Source organism: Canis lupus, chromosome 12 (genome assembly GCF_011100685.1).
Source record: "Canis lupus familiaris isolate Mischka breed German Shepherd chromosome 12, alternate assembly UU_Cfam_GSD_1.0, whole genome shotgun sequence".
Taxonomy (NCBI): Eukaryota; Metazoa; Chordata; class Mammalia; order Carnivora; family Canidae; genus Canis; species Canis lupus.
This window is the reverse complement of record NC_049233.1, coordinates 57,368,116-57,384,201: the sequence shown is the minus strand read 5'-3', so window position 1 is coordinate 57,384,201 and position 16,086 is coordinate 57,368,116. Positions and strand designations below refer to the sequence as shown.

The 16,086-nt window shown below is 53.9% G+C and overlaps 1 protein-coding gene across 1 annotated transcript; it reads right to left on the bottom strand.

Annotated features, from left to right (window-relative positions):
* Positions 1-3,814: 3,814 nt before the first annotated feature.
* On the bottom strand, positions 3,815-11,042 carry POU3F2 (POU class 3 homeobox 2). Its single transcript, XM_038554778.1, has one exon. It carries the CDS (start codon positions 10,752-10,754, stop codon positions 9,423-9,425), a length of 1,332 nt encoding a protein of 443 aa, XP_038410706.1. The 5' UTR covers positions 10,755-11,042; the 3' UTR covers positions 3,815-9,422.
* Between the last annotated feature and the right edge of the window lie 5,044 nt (positions 11,043-16,086).

Here is a 16,086-nt window from a genome sequence, read left to right as displayed (position 1 = left end):
GGCGCCGCAGGGCTTGCCCTGCTCCATCTGCAGCCCCCCGAGGACGCCTCGGCCCGGGATAAAGGGCGGCCTCGCTCAGCCTGCGAGCGTCCTGGATGCTCAGCCGTCAGCTGCCGGGAGGCGCTGATTTCATTCCCGCGCGGCTGTGGCGGCGGGGGGCGGGGGGCGGGGGGCGGGGGCTGGAGGGGGGCGGGGTGGCTGCGGCCCAGGCCGCGGAGGCTGCACCGCCCGGCCCCGCCTGGGTTTATTACATCCCAGCCACCCGCAAAGGTTAGGAACGCGCGTTTAGAGACGGGATAATCCGAGTTTAAATATTAACAGTAAAAGCAGAACCGGTGGAATATTTACCCAGAAACTGAGCGGATCTCCCTTTTGGCAGGGGAGAGGCGCGCCGAGGAGGCCCGGCTGCCCGGCCTGCGGGGCCCTGGAGCGGCGCCTTCCCGGGGCGTCGCCGGCGGCCGGGACCCACCTCGGGAGCCTCCTCGGGGCGCTGCTGGAGGGGGGAGGCCGCGGACCCCCGCGTTTTGCAAGTCGATCCGAGTCTGCGGAACTCGGTCCAAGTCTTCTGCTTTGTCACAGTCTCCTTTTTAAGGGTCTCCCCGACCAACACAAAAGGTGGAGGAAAGTACGTTGGATCAATAGCAAAGATTGTTATTTAGATAACGAATTAATCTCCCTGTTATAATACTTTTATAGTGAACTTTGCACCCCTTCCATAAGAAAAAGGAATTTAAAGGGGGGAAAAAAAGTCTCAAACAGGATTAAGGTTTTAATTACAATTCCCTATCGAAATAGTATGTTTGATGAGCTGATCTTATCAATTAATAGTAACATTAAAGCTCAAGAAACAGATTCACGGAAAATACGCTTAAGGGCGTCTTTTAAAAGTAATCGCAGCCGGGGAACTGGCGGGGCAGCGGGCCCGGCGCTGCGGCGTCCAGGCGGGTTTCGGATCCGCGTCTGCTTGGGCTCGGCCAGCGCGGGGCGCGCATCTGGGGCTCCGGATGGGGCGGGGGCGGCGGGCCTGGGAGACTCGGGCCGCGCGCGGGGGGTGGGGGGGGGTGGTGGTGGAGGGAAATAATAAATAACAAACGCCTCTTCCAAGCTGAGGCCCACATCAAAGTTGGGGCCCCCGCGAGGGCCGTGCAGTTCACTGCGTTTGGGTCAGCGTTATATTCCAGGGGCAAATAAAGTAATTTGAACATGCACCAACAGTTTTCCATAAAATACGAGTTAAAAGAAGTAATAGAACTAATCACTGTCTCCTCAAATCAAGTAGAAAACATTTCAATGCACTAATTAGAGTAATTAGAATAATAAGCCTCTGCCTATATGTGGTAAGACAATGTGTACAAACAACTTTATTTAATGTATACTGGTAATCAGCGATGCGTGCCTGCTTGAATGCTTAGCGCAATAAAACTACCCTCCGTCCGCCCAAACAATCAAATACAAATTAGTTTAATGATTGTGCCTGCTGAATGTCTTAGAAATCCACAGGCAGAGGCGAGTAAATAGAAGCATCCTTGTTTGCGTGCGTCCCCGCCCGGGCTGGCCGCGGGGCGCGGAGAGTGGCCTCGGGCCGGCGCGGCGGGAGCGAGCGGGAGGCCCAGCGCGCCCGAGGAGCCCGGCCCGGCGCCAGCCCCGACCTGCGCCCCGCCCCGGCCGGCTCCCCACCCCTCCTCGGCCAGCCCGCCGCCCCCGTGGCCCCGCCGGCCCCCCCCCCCCCCCACGAGCCCCTGTTCCCCGCCAGGCCTCACCTCCTCCGGAGGCAGAGGGCCGCATTGGAACTCGCGGCGCCCGTCTACGAGGCTTTTAAGGATGGAGTGACTTCCTCCCACTAGGCGACTCCTCCCAGGCGCCTTGGAGGGTTAGGGGTGGGGGTGGGGGGTGAGGGAGTGGAGGGGGGCGTCCCCCCCGCGCTGCAGAAGCCCGGACTGCAGAGGAGAACCCCAGGCCTCCGGGTGGGGGGGTGCGCGCGGCCCCTCCCCGCACGTCTCCGACTTGGGAGCCTGGGGTGCCCAGAGGGGCTCCCTGGTTCCCTTCGCTGGGGAACTGCTTTTCCTCCCGCGTAGATGAAAGGGCGACCTGAGGCCCAGCAGGGAGCGGTCGGGGTCCGGGGTGGGGGGGTGCTGAGAGGTCAGCTCTCTTCCAGGCTCCAGCTCTTGGCGGGTAGGGTCTTCTTCCCCGGAGGCCGGGAGCGGGGGTCAGAGGCAGCCAGAAGTTTGAGGGGTGTGGGGTGTGGGCTGGAGGGAACGTGCTTCAGAACTTCGCTCGCCAGCTCGGGGCTCCCTGGCTCCGCCGCTCCTGCCCCCCGCCCTGCTCGCCCCCGGACAGATCAACGAGAAAAGGCCAAATTACAGCCCCGGGCCTCCCTCCCCAGTTTCCCTGCGCGGGGGGCGGGGGGCCTGCCCTCTTCCCTGGGGGCACCTTCCCCCGCCACCGCCTCTGTGGTGCAGGAGCAAGCGGGGGGCCCGGGCCCAACTTTGCAGAGTCAGGCGGAGGAGCCGCGCGGCCCGAGAGATGCGCTCGCCCCGGAGCCCGGAGCCCGCAGCCCCCTGGGCGCCCCTCGCATCTCTGCCCCCGCCCGCACGCGCCCCCAGAGAGGCCCCGGCAGCTCGCCGCGACCGTCCCCAACTCCCCCAGGGGCGGCAGCTGCACCCAAGGCATCTGCCCTCCTCCCGCTAGCCGCCACCTCACCCCTCAGCCCCCACCGATCGTCGGCTGCCCCCCCCAGGGTGTCCCCGAAGAGTGAGAGTGATGGACTAGCCCGCGACGTCGGGGCTGCGATCCCTCCCCCTAGAGATCGGAGGTGGGAGCCGCGGAGTCCCCCGGTTCCGGGGCCGCGGCGGGGCTGCCCGGGGTCCCGGAGCGAGGGCCGGGCTTGGGGTCCGGGCCCCGCCCGGCTGCCGGCGCCCCTCTCCTCCCGACGCCGGCGAGCGGGGCGCTGCGGGCCTTCCTCGGAGCGGCGGGGCCTGCGCGGAGGCGGGGGGCGCGGGGGGCGCGGGGGGCGCGGGCGCCCAGCACAGGCCCGCCTCGGCCGGCCGCTGGAACAACTTTGCAGGAATATTTTGTTAGGGGAACAAACAGACAGAAAGTTATTAGTGTCAAATCACGGTCTCCAGAGTCGTGTGCTGTGGAACGTAAAGATTCTTCGGACGGACTGAGATTTCCAAAACTGGGAGAGGGAAAGAACTCTGCACCCTTTGCACGAGGATTTGCCTGAACCTCCAGCCCAGGGATTTACAACAGGCTAATCTGTGTTACAGACCCGCAAGAAACTTTTTCCTTTTCTCCACCCACCCCTCACCCCACCCCACCCCCGCCCCTCCACTCTCTTGCCAAACTCTGGCCATATTTTTGTGCGTGTGGCCTCCCCCACCCCCCGTTTAAACAACAAACCCAGAGGAAACACTGGTGGGAGGAAAAATATATGCCCCAAATCAAAAAGGATGCAGATTCAAATTTACTCCACAGCGAGGTTTCCTATTGCCGTCGTTCTGCACACCGAGAGTTAATCGTATACAATTTATAACAATCAAAATCCCCTCCATATTGCTCAGATGGGGTCCTAATGCTCCCCTGTCTTTCTAAAATCAGTGACAAGTGAGTCTTTGTGGGGCATTTATTTCCTTCTTTTTTTCTAGATGACAGCTCCCCATTCTGAGAGCAGGGAGCTGTTTGCCGCCAGCTACAGACCACTCCAGAGCCCAGGCTCTTCACGTACGAATCGCATATGGAAGTTTTTGCCCCCCTCCCCCCAAATCCCAGACAAAGAGCTATAAAAACTCAGAAAGACGTGAAAGGAATAAACTTTAAGATATAGATGCACTTTTACTGGTGTATTAAATAACATTTCAGACATTTTTTTTTTTAAAAAAAGAATTACATCTTCATGTTATCAACAACCAGAATTCTAACAATAAGAGGCCAGGGTTGTTTTGATGGGATATGATATTGTTTCTAAAACCTCTAACAGCTAAGCCAAGCAGAGTTGTTATTAAGGTAAAGTACTACGTGGTAGAGTTAGTTAACTTTTCTTTTTCTTAAAAAATAAAGGAGGAAACAAATTTCCTAGCTTCCCACAAAACACAAGAACAATGTGAAAATATTCTGATTGTTTATCTCCATAACCAAGCGAAGCCTTTAAGAAAACTAAAAAGCCATTTTTCTGGCACTCCTGTACCCGCCTCTAGATGAGGAAGCATTGAAATAACTCTGGCCCAAGTTCTACAGAGGTGGGCAAGTTTATTCCTTGATTTTTCTAGCCAAGTGGCAAGCCCCTGCCACTTTTGCATTATTTCCTGTACTGAACCAAGTGGCCAGAATAGGTACCAGGAGCCCTGGTTCTCTCCTACCACCCTCTGCCCCCAGTTAAGAGATGATGCGTCACTGAAAAAGTAAACTTTCTTGCATTAGGGATACTGTTGGTATAAAATTTAGCTGAACATCCCATTTAGTCATATTGTCAAGATTCACTGCTAGTACCTCCAGATGCATTCTTCACTTTAAATAGACACTGTCCCTTTTGCCTCGTTGAAATATCCAAGCAGACCCAAAGAAACCCTTTTACCTTTGACCCTCCCTTCACCATCCTTCTTTTCCTGTTAAAAGCTCGGTTCTTTATCTCATTCTTTAACTTGTCTAGGAATTCAATAGAATCTAGAACAGGGTTCTATAAACTGATTGAAAAATCAACAAAGACAAATCACAGAAACCAGTGACAAAACGGTAATTTCTCTCACCCAGCACCCCAGCACTACAACAAGCTGCTTCACAGGAAGGCAAATGAGAGGCAGAAGAAGGCAGCATTTACACAGACGTGCACAGGTACCAAAGGACTCACTTGCCATATTTCCCCATTGTTGCTGTCGCATCTCTTTACTAGTTGCTCTTGGAGAAATAAGAAGATGAGAAAGGTGAGTGCCTTTATTAAAGCCATGTCATCGGAAAACCCTGCCAACCAGTGTGTGGCCTCCACTGGTAGGAGCAGGAGGTGAAGAAGAGTGCTTTTGTTGCTGCCATCTCAGATATACAGGAGGTAACTTCTTGGGAACCGAGAAATGGCTACAAGTGCCAAGCATAATATTATTTGTGGCCATTCCCTCTATCTGACCTTCACATAACTCTCCCACATGATCGTTTCTCCCCCATCTTATGCCATAGATTTTAAAAAGTGACACATTTTGAGGAAACACAGGAGCTCTTTCAGGATGGCCGCATTCTGCATTTATTGTCTTTGGGGGGAAAGAAGGGGTTTGTCATTGTGGCTAGCCAACATCTTAGGGAGGACTGCCCCACACATTTCTTTCTCCCAGTGGCAGTGATAGAGGTTTTCACTCTGGCGTGTAATACATTCCCCCAAACCGGCATTGAAACTGCCTGAGTAGCTTTAGGATCTGAACGGCAAGCATGGGTCAAAACCATGGCGTGTCCGTTTAACACGTGATGGTTTCCAGTCAGTAGCCCCTGTGGCTAAGAACAAAAACCGCCTTCTCAAGGTCCACTAAAATGCCCTGCAGAGGGCAGATGCTGCTTGTTTTCTGCCTACAATGGAGGAGGATATTGACCCAGAACTCAAATCTATACCCAGCTTAAACATTTTACCCATCAGCATGTCTGCGGTCACAAAACACTTCTTCTTTCTGTCACTTCTCGTTCAGACTATTGATAAGATCATTTGGCTGAATCTGTTTGGGACCTGTGTAATATTGACTAGGAGTTAGAAAAGATGATCAGATGTAATAAGCCCAGAAACTGCCTTTCAAAATGGACATTTATACTTAAACCAGTGTTCCAAGGAGGACTTTAAATACATCAGCAAACTTGCAAACTAACCCAACACTGCTTGGATGTGGCACTAACCTTAAGCTGATTTTGGTAAGTATACTGTTCCCTCTAAGAATATCTGAAACAATCTGCTATTAGCATCACAGCCTTGAGTGTCTTCCATACATTCTTTCTTTCGTTTTTTTTTTTTTTTTTTTCTTTTTTTTTCTCTCTCGCCCTGCTTTGGAGCCTATTTGCTTGCCCGAAGAGAAAAAGACACTAGTATATAAACCATTGCAAAATCCATTTTTTTTTCTGTAAACCTAACAGGCATCATACATGGGACCCACCAATAATCACTTGGTAAACACACATCTTGCACATTGTCAGAGTTATTCTTTGTTGAAAGGTATTTGTTAATGATTAAAAAGAATACCTTTAACTAAGCTTTGCTTTTAAGATCCCAAATTTTGTGAGAACATGTGGGTAAAGATTAAAGTCCACCTAGTTCCATTGATGCTCTCCAAAAAAAAAAAAAAAAAAAAGCACAATCAGTCAAGGTAAAGGTAACCTGGAAAGAAGAAGACGTGGGGATATCTGCATATATTTAAAGGGGACAAACATCTCTTTGTCGGACCATGAAATGGCAAACAAATCGAGGCTCAAACCCAATGACCATTTCAATTTAATGCTATAGGTGTAGTGACTGAAAGGTCTGGAACTGATAGTTTTTTGCAAAGAAAAGTGAATTAGAATCAGAACAGTAGTCTCTTAAAAAAAGAAAAGAAAAGAAAAGAAAAGAAAAGCTCTGAAAGTTATAAACATGAAACCTGGCAGTATACGCATAAAATTTATTCCAAAACTTTATGAAGTATAAAGGAAGGGAAGTATTTTACACACAACTCAACTCAGTCAGTATAAGGTCTAGGGTTTTCTCCCCCCCCCTTAAAACTTGGCACTATCTTTAAAAATAAAATAAAGATATTTCAATAATTAGAACAAACTATGAAGGTATTGTGCATTTCTGTTTTATGTAGATAATAAAATATTACTTTAACATAAATATATAAGGATCTCTGCGTTTTTATTTTCCCCACAAGCACAACCAAATGTACCAAAACAAAGTATTCTTAAAGAGACTGAACAAAAAAAAAAAATTACATCCCATATAGATTTTGCTCATCTACTCATTTAAAGCTACAGAAAAACAGTTTCCAGAACCTTTTTGCTTTAAAAGAAATAAATATACATTGAGGCAGGCCACTTAAAAATGATATGAAAATATTTCCCTGGGTAGCATTAAAAAAAAAGAAAAATAGACAAAGAAACATTTAAACTATTTCTGCATTTCAAAAGACAGATATTAAACATATATACATCGTGGTAAGGTTCAGTGGTAACTTTCATCTTAGTAAACCTATGAGAGTTAGAGGAGCTATAGACTCGTCCCCTGAACTCCAGCATCTGACCTTACCCACTTGGTAATAAGAATCTGAAAATTCATTTCCTCCCTTTACCATTGGCTATCTGCCCTGCTCTGGATTGCTTCACTAAAGGCCAGTCCCCACACCTCAGGAACAAGCAGCGTGATGCACCCCGAAGCAGCAGCTCCGTGCCCATCTCCTTGTGACATTCGTTGGGGGAAATGAAATACAGGCAAATAAATATGCCCATTATAAGTCATCATTTATCTTGCAAAAACATTGAAAATGAAACAATCACAGGTGTTTGAAGAGACAATATAAAGCATATTTCCTAAAACCTTAACTACTGAGTGCAATGCTAATCTGATGCTGAACCATAATTTTATGGTATTGAGAATTTAATGTCTTAAAAGAAAAATTTGCCTAATATTTAACCAGAAAAAAGCCCCAAACTTTGAAGATTAATAAAAAGTGTTTTCCCTTTGAGCGCCCTTTTGTGCTGATTATTTTTAAATGTTTTAACTGATCACAGTTTAATGGTATTTATTTTCAATACAGTTAGAAGTTTTTTTTTCACCTACACTTCCCAGTAGAGTCTTTTGTTATGGGAGTTAACCATTTTCCATCAAGATAAGGTAAAAAACGCACTTAAAACTATTAACAAAGGGAGAAAAGGAAGGATAGAAAATAGCAATTTTTTTTTTCCCCAGTTCATTTGGCTTCCTTAGTGAAAGAGGGAGAAGAAAGCTGTCCAGGTCAAACTGGTATTTTCTGTAATAAATTATAAGAGAAGAGGGTGTGGGACCTTAAATATGATTTGATAAACAAATGAGCTAGTGAAAACAAAACCAGTCTAGAGTGGAGATATCCTCTGTATGCATGTGGGTATTTGTGTGGTAAGACACAGTCTATGCATACACCATTAAGTTCCCAGATTATTTTCTTTATGTTAAAAAAAAAAAAGCTATTAGAGGAACAAAGTTTAACTGCTGCTGTCAGCACAAATAATTCCTCCTAATTAAGTTATTAAAACTGAAGGCAGAGAACTATACAGGGGCTTCTGAAGATATATATTTCCCTGGTTCTCTTCAAAGTGCCACTTTCTGTTGGACAACTCTGGAAATATATTTAACCTCCACATTTCCTCTGAGCTCTTTCACAATGGGCCCGCCTGATAAAATGAAGCAATCAGTCACTCACTATCGATTTTTCTTTTTCTCCCCTCCTGCAACCTCCCCCAGAAACACTGCCTGAAAATGAAGTTTACTTTGTGGCTGGTAACAAAAACCAATGCTTGACTCATTTTTGTATTCCAAACTGGATTCTTGCCTTGGATAAAGCGGGTAGACCATGCACGTTTCCTGAAAGCAGAGAAGGATTTATTTTGTACGAAGCCAATCTTTTTTTTTTTTTTTTTTGCTTTGGTAAAAGAAGCAAATAGATGTTACACCAATGTTGGGGTGGGGTGGGGGGACCGAAAGTAACCAAAGTTCACAAACAGTAAGAACAAGGGGGCAACGCGACAACGTTAGAAATGGAGAGTAGCCAAGGGCTGGCTGCAACTCTCTCTGCTGGATAAAACAAAACAAAACAAAACCCGGCAATTTCAAAATTAACGGTGGGAGAAAGAAAAATCTGTTCATGAATTTGTTCATGTAAACTTCAATTTTCTTGCAGTGCAAATTTATGTGGTTAAATTTTGACTACATCAAAGCACATGTGTATTTTTCCCTCTTTCCTGATGAGGATCCACATTAAATCAACACAGCAGCATGTGCCAACTCCGAGCATCAGGAAGCTGTTTTGTGTTTATCACGGTTTGGTGGATTTTTTTTTTCCTTTTTGGTTAATTTATTTAGTTTTGCCAGGTATTTAACTCAGTGCTTGCCATCTCTCTCTCTCTCTCTTGCTCTCTCTCTCTCTCTCTCTCTCTCTATTACACACTCTCTCCTCACTCTCTCTATGAGACACTCCACTCCATTGCCTGGGTACTAGCCTGTAAAGGTCAAAACACATCATTACACCTGCTACCGTTTAAAGGATAGTCCAGTGCTTTAGTTGCTTTCCTTATTATTATTAATCTTTTTTTTTTTCCTTTTAAGGGACGGGGAAATAATAATTAAAATAAAAGAACAATCAGAAGTTAGAGAGGGAACAAGGGGGCCGGGGAAGGGCCGTGGACCGTAGGGGAGGGGGAGCCCCGCGCTCTGCCCCTCCCCCCGCTCGAGTTCACTGGACGGGCGTCTGCACCCCGTGGTGTGGTGGCGTGTCCCTACTCCCCCCGTACACATCCTCGGCGCCCGGCAGAGTCCCTCCGGGAGGGGTCATCCTTTTCTCTTTCTGTCTCCTGTTACAAAACCAAACTCTCACCACCTCCTTCTCCAGCTGTAAGCTGTCCGCGAGGGAGGTGATCTCCTGGGCCGAGGGCTTGGGGCATTTGAGGAAATGGCTCTCCAGAGCCCCCTTGACGCTCACCTCGATGGAGGTCCGCTTTTTCCTCTTGCGCCCCTGCGCTGCGATCTTGTCTATGCTCGTGGGGCTGCCCGAGGACGAGTCCGCCTCCTCCAACCACTTGTTCAACAAAGGCTTCAGCTTGCACATGTTCTTGAAGCTCAGCTGCAGGGCCTCAAACCTGCAGATGGTGGTCTGCGAGAACACGTTGCCGTAGAGGGTGCCCAGCGCCAGCCCCACGTCCGCTTGGGTAAATCCCAGTTTGATCCGGCGCTGCTTGAACTGCTTGGCGAACTGCTCCAGGTCATCCGAGGTCGGCGTGTCCTCGTCCGAGTGCGGGTCGTGGTGCGCGCCGGGGTGGCCCGGCGGGCCCTGCGGGGGCGGCGGCGGCGGCGGCTGCTGGTGCGGGTGCGAGTGCGGGTGCGGGTGGTGGTCGGCGTGGTGCGGCTCGTCGTGCGCGTCCCGCAGGCCGTGGTGGTGCAGCCCCGCCGGCTGCCCGCCGGCGCCCAGCATGCCGTTCACCGTGAAGCTGGGCTGCGAGTAGAGCAAGCCGCCGTTGGACGCTCCCATGGAGGGCGGGAGGTGCGCGGCGGCCGCGGCGCTGCGCCATGCCCCGGGCCCCGGGTGGTGGTTGGCGGCGTGGTGCACCAGATGCGGCGGCCGCTGCTGCTGCTGCTGCTGTTGCTGCTGCTGCTGCTGCTGTTGCTGCTGCTGCTGCTGCTGCTGGTGCTGCTGCTGCAGGGCGCCCGGCCCGTGCAGCTCGTCGCCGCGGCCGCCCTGCTGCACCACCACGGAGGGCTTGATGTCCGGCTGGCCCAGGGGGCTGGTGGACCACGGGGAGCCGTCGCCGCCGCCCCCGCCGCCGCCCCCGCCCCCGCCGCCGCCGCCGCCGCCCCCGCCGCCGCCGCCGTGGGACAGCGCGGTGATCCACTGGTGAGCGTGGCTGAGCGGGTGCCCGTTGCTCTGCAGCGCGCCGTAGTCGCCCTGCACCAGGCTCTGAGCCTCGCGGTAGCCCCCCGCGCCCTGCTGCATGCCGCCCGGCGGCTCGGCGTGCACGATGGAGGCGCTGGAGGTGAGCAGGCTGTAGTGGTTAGACGCTGCGGTCGCCATGACTCTCGGAGCCGGACTGAGCGCTCCGGTTAAAGGAGCCGCGCATTTGACAGTTACTTTTTCGCCTCGGGCTCCTCTGCTCGCTCGCTCCCTTTCTCTCTCCTCTCTCTCTCTCTCCCCCGGCGGGCAGCTCCGACGCCCGCTCCGACGCCTTCTGTGGCCGCTCCTGCTATTACCGCTGCCGCCGCCGCCGCCGCCTCCCGCCCGCCCTCGCTCTCTTTCTCCTCCTCTCCCTCCTTCTTGCTCTCGCTCACTCTCCGACTAGCTCCGCGCTCCCCCCTCTCCCTGCTCTCTCCAGCTCTCTCCCGCTCTCTTGGCAGCGCCAGCTCGCGGCGGCACGCGCCTGGGCCCCGCCCCCTCCGCCCCCTCCCATTGGCTCCGCGCCCTTTGATTTACGTGGATACCGCTAGCAACCTCCCAGGCCGGCGCCGCCGATTGGCGCAGAGGCGCCCCCTCCCCCTCCCGCCCCCCCTCCCCGGGCGCGAGTCCTCTCGGCCCTCCTCCGGTCCCCCCTCTCCACCCAATTCAGATTCTCCTAGTTCTCACCACCCCGGCTCCCCAACCCCGGGGCTCCTCCGCCCCTCTAGGACGGGCCCCGCCCCCCATCTGTCTCCCTAGCCGACGAGCTGGGCGCGGGAGGGGGCGGGGGGCGGCCTCAGCCCTCTTTCGACCACAGCCACTTGGAACACTTGAGGGTGTGTGTGTGTGTGTTGGGGGGGGGGTGCGGGTGTGTGTGTCAGTCTACCTCCTCTTCCTATTAGGGCTGCGGTGGAGGGGGTGAAGGAGCGAGAAAAAGAAAGGCCGAGTCGCACGGAGCCAGGGGGGTATAGTCCCATTTTTATTCACCTTGGGACACACACACACACACACACACACACGCAGGCACACCAGCGTTCCTCAAACCTAGAGCCCGAAGCCAGACTTGCCCCCCTGTTGAAGTCTCCTTTCACCCTAAGGTTAGTATTTCAGCATCCACGTGCTCCAAGATGTGCGGACACTTTTGCCCCGAATAAAGGTCCTCCCCTTCCCCCTGCAGCCCGCCGCCAGCGCAGGCTCTCTGCCCTCGAGGTGCCAGGCCCAGTCGCCTCCCCGCCCCTGGGCGAGCACCCCACGCCAGGCAGGCTCAGCCCACGCTCGTCCGCTGGTGCGCCAAACTCCTGTAAAGGCGCGGAACTGCCTGCTCTGACAGCGCAGCGGCCTGGGCTGGAAACAAAACAAAACTCAGAAAGTCTCTGGCAGATGCACACGCTGGGGCGCGCGCACGATTTTCCGTTTCGAAAACCCGGATCCTGGGCGGGCAGACCACTGCCGCGTGCAGGGCCCCAGGAGCGCGGGCGGGAGGTGCTCGGCCTCCGGGGGCACAGGAGGCGCGGAGGGCCGCTCGGGGGAAGCCGGGACGCGGGGCTGCGCGCGCGCTTCCCTGCGCGGCCGGCGGTTTTCGATGCAACTTTTCCGTTAGCTGCCTGGAGAGGGAGGAAGGGTGGGTGCGCGAGGGGAAATGGGCTGCGGCTGGGGTGGGGGGGGGGGGCGTCCTAATTGGTAACTTCTACGGGCGCCAGCGGGTGGGGCTGGTCTAACTCCGCTCTCCGGCGCTCGCTCGCCCAGCTCCCTGCGTAGCCTTCAGCCGGGAGCTCCGGAGCGAGGCTGCGGGACCCGACGCTGCTGGCGCCGCCGCTCTGCCGAGCGCGAGCGCGACGCGCGGTCAGTTCCCCCGCGGCCCGGAGCAGGTGCCTGCGGCGCGCGGGGTTAGGCGCCTGCGAGCCGGGGACGAGAGCCTCCGGCGGGGACCCGGGCTGCGGCAGCGGGACCCCCACAGAGGGCCAAGAGAAGGGCGCGGGCGCTGCGGAGAGAATCAGAAGTTGCTGCCGGGGAAGAGAGAGAGAGAGAGAGAGAGAGACCCCCAGGGAAAGTGAATCGCGTCTACACCTCTCACCCTTGGCCCTGCGCGCTGTAGCGCTGGCGCTGCCGGTGGCCGTGTGTTTGCGAAGGAAGCCAAAACAACGCTCAAGGGGAGCACTTTGGGGCCTCCGAGCATCTCAAGCTAGACAGCAAAGTGGCGCGGGCCGGGGAATTCATCACGACTAACGAGGAACGAGCTCTTCGGGGAGTGGCTGAGTTGTTTATAAATCACCACGCTGAGCACCCGCCCGGGCCAGGCGCTTTGGCTGAGAATTTCCACGTGCCCTGTGTTTATGAGTGTGTGTGTGTGTGTGTGTGTGTGTGTGAGAGAGAGAGAGAGAGAGAGATGGTTAGGGGAGGGGCGAGCCCACAGGCCGCCAACCGGACGGACCTGCATCCCCCCACGCGCGCACCCGCGCGGCGAGGCGAGGACACACACGGAGCGGCGCTCGGCCCCGGCGCACGCGCGGAGCCACTCCGGCCGCGCGCCTGGGGGCTGCTAGGCATCCCGTAACTTTGCCCGGCTTGGAAAAAAAATGCAAAAGTCCTAGCCTCGGAGCGCGCAGACTCGGCGGCTGGCGCCCGAGGCGCCTCGACCGGGAGCGGAGGGGCTGGGCGGCGGGCCGGACCGCCTCCTCGCCACCGCGGCCCGGAGTTCCCCGCGCCGGGCGCGCGGCTCTCCCGGGGCTTCGGGAGCGCACGGGCTGCGTGCCAGCCGCGTCCCGCCCGGGCCTGCCGCTCCCCGCTGCCCCGCCCCCGCCCCGCCCCCGCCCCTCTGCTCCGAGAACTCCGAGATCCCCAGATGGAAGAATCCAGCCGCCGCCGCCGCCGGGAAGGGCTGGGTCCGGATCCTCAGCGGCTCCCCCCCCCCCCCTTTCACTCCCCCTTTTCGGGGCAGGTGTCTGCTTTTCTCTGGATTGGATTTCACATTTCTCCAGGGACAAGGCCCTTTTGCAGCCCTTGGGGGTGATACACTCGAGGGAAGAAAAGGGTTTCCAGACGCATCTCCGAGAGAACCGAGGGGGCTGGGCTCGGAGTCAGTTCAAAAGTATCCCCACCTTCCTCTTCTTCGGGTGCCCCCCCCCCCCCGCCGCCTCCCCAGGCAAAGGGCGCTGGGTCCGGGTGGGGGGCGGGCAAGAATATGCTGCACGTGTACATCAAAACTTCCTGTCTGCAGTGGGACTTCACTGGCGATTACCACTCTGAGATCCATCCCACGTAGAGGTCCCGGGTCTCTACTCCACCCCGCCCCCCCCCACCCCCACCCCCCATTTCTCCGGCAGGCGTTGGCTCCAAAGCGTTCCCAACAGGGTGAGCCGGGTAGTTCTCTCGGATTAATACACCCAATAAATCCCCGGGAGTACACAAAGCGATGCCCAACCCCCGGGCCTCAGCCTCTGCACCCCACCCCCAGCCTCGGAGCCGGGCCAATCGCCGGGCGGGCAGGGCTGGGCGCGCGCTGGGGTTCCGCGTACCACCTCCCCCCGCGCTCCCCCCGCCTCCCTGCTTGTCGCCGGAGGCCCGGTTGGCGCGAACGCCGGGTCCTGAGTAGCCTCAGCTTCCTGTCTGCCTCCCGGCGCGACTCTTGCCTGGGGCTCCGGGAACCCGGACTCTCCGGGGGTGGGGCGGTGGGGTGGGGGGTCACTCCAGATGGGGGGCTTCTCCCTCTTCCCTTGCCCCCTCCCACCGTCGCGGGCTCCTTTCTCTGCGGCTGACCCCGCCGGGACAGAGTCTGCAGGTCTGCCTGCCTTTCTCCAACCCGCATGAAAGCACGTTGAAGGTGTCTCGGGGAGACACCTCCAGGTTTTGATTCAGCTCATTCCCTTTCACTGTTCAAAGCAGCTGTTCAAATACAGAGGCTGCTTACGTTGACGTGGAGAGGATTTCAAACAACCCTAAAATGCTTTGAACTGACAAGGTGTCTTGATATCTCCCTCACTCCAGTACAGCTCCCTGAGATCACTCGCTAGGACAATGGCTGAGCACGCTGTGCGTGCGGGCCTCGCTGCCTGGGGGCGGCTGCAGGGTCCCCTGGGCCCTTTGGGCGAGAACAGGCTTGAGGCACCCTAAGAAGGGGTGCCGGCAACGGCACTAGCCCATACCCTTCCCCCTAGGTCCCAGGGAGGGCTGTGCTCGGTCGGGATCCCGACCTGGGCTGGTTTGAAGAAGTGATGCGGACTCCCTCCTGTCCGGGTGCATTGCGTGGAGAGGAAACAACTCAGCGTATCCGAACTAAACCGAAAAGACCCGTATTTTATCTCCACATTGTCACACTCCTTGAAAGAGTGAGCTGGGCCTGGCACCTTAACCCATGGCCCCCAGAGTCCTCACTTGAATAACAGTAATGGTATCAATCCATGGCACTCTAACATGTGCTCTAATTTATTAACTCATTCGTCTACTAAACACACTCCACTATATGTTAAATATCACTTATTTGTTTCCATGTACCAGGACTTGGCAGGGGAAAAAAAAAAACCAACACAATCCTTCCCATACATTGTTCTGAAAGGACACAGTTATTAAATAGAGATGAGATGGTATTCATATGATAGATCTTAATGTATTTTGTATTTATGTAGTCCCATGATAATAGAAATCAGGAAACAAAGGGAAATTTCTCAGGAGGTGGCAACTGGTTTCAACTTGGGTAATACTGTCTGCTGGTGTTTCCTTTTTAATGTATCCACCTTGGAGGAGGGTTGTTTTAATCCCTTCTTTTCCCATTCCCCCTCCTCCTTCTCTACCTCTTCTCCCCCCCACCCTTGTCCCAGTCATTCATTCCTGCCCTTGCTGCTCTCCTACTAGCCCCCAGATGATGTTTTATTTGGTGGATAACTCCCCCATATTTGAATGGAACTTCTTTGCTAAGGGCCTACAGAATGTCAAAACTGAGGCTCCCACTTTAGAGCTGCAGCTCTAAACAGCCAATCCACACAAAGAGGCAGCTGGCTGCTTTAATGAAAACCTCCTGAAAGCTTCAAGAACTGCAGTCTTGGGGATGCATTTATAAGGAGGATGGAAAATGCATTTTCAAGTTGCTAGTTCTTAGGAGAGACACAATAAACATTTAACTTCTTTAAAAAAACAACAGAAATTAATATCTTTAATTATGTAGCAGCACATTGTCTCCTCAAATTAAAAAAAAATCTCATGCACATTTATATAAATTACTGTCTATACATGTATTCTACAAGTTTCTAAATGTGTCTCTATCTCCAAGTCATAAATGGTCTTGAAGAAGGAAAAGTTTTCTGCAAGTTGAACCTCCCATTCTTTATAGGCTTGGCAACTCTGTGTTCGTCCACGCCTCACATACAGAGGATTCTATTTTATCTTCACTACTGTGTAAACCAGTGAGATGTACTGTTCTAAGTTCAGTATTTGAAATGAAATTATTTGAATTCATGGATATTAATCTCTTCCCCCTTTA

What these genes read in the sequence shown, in the direction of transcription:
- POU3F2 (XM_038554778.1), bottom strand. Translation starts at nt 10,754, where the DNA reads ATGGCGACCGCAGCGTCTAACCACTACAGCCTGCTCACCTCCAGCGCC.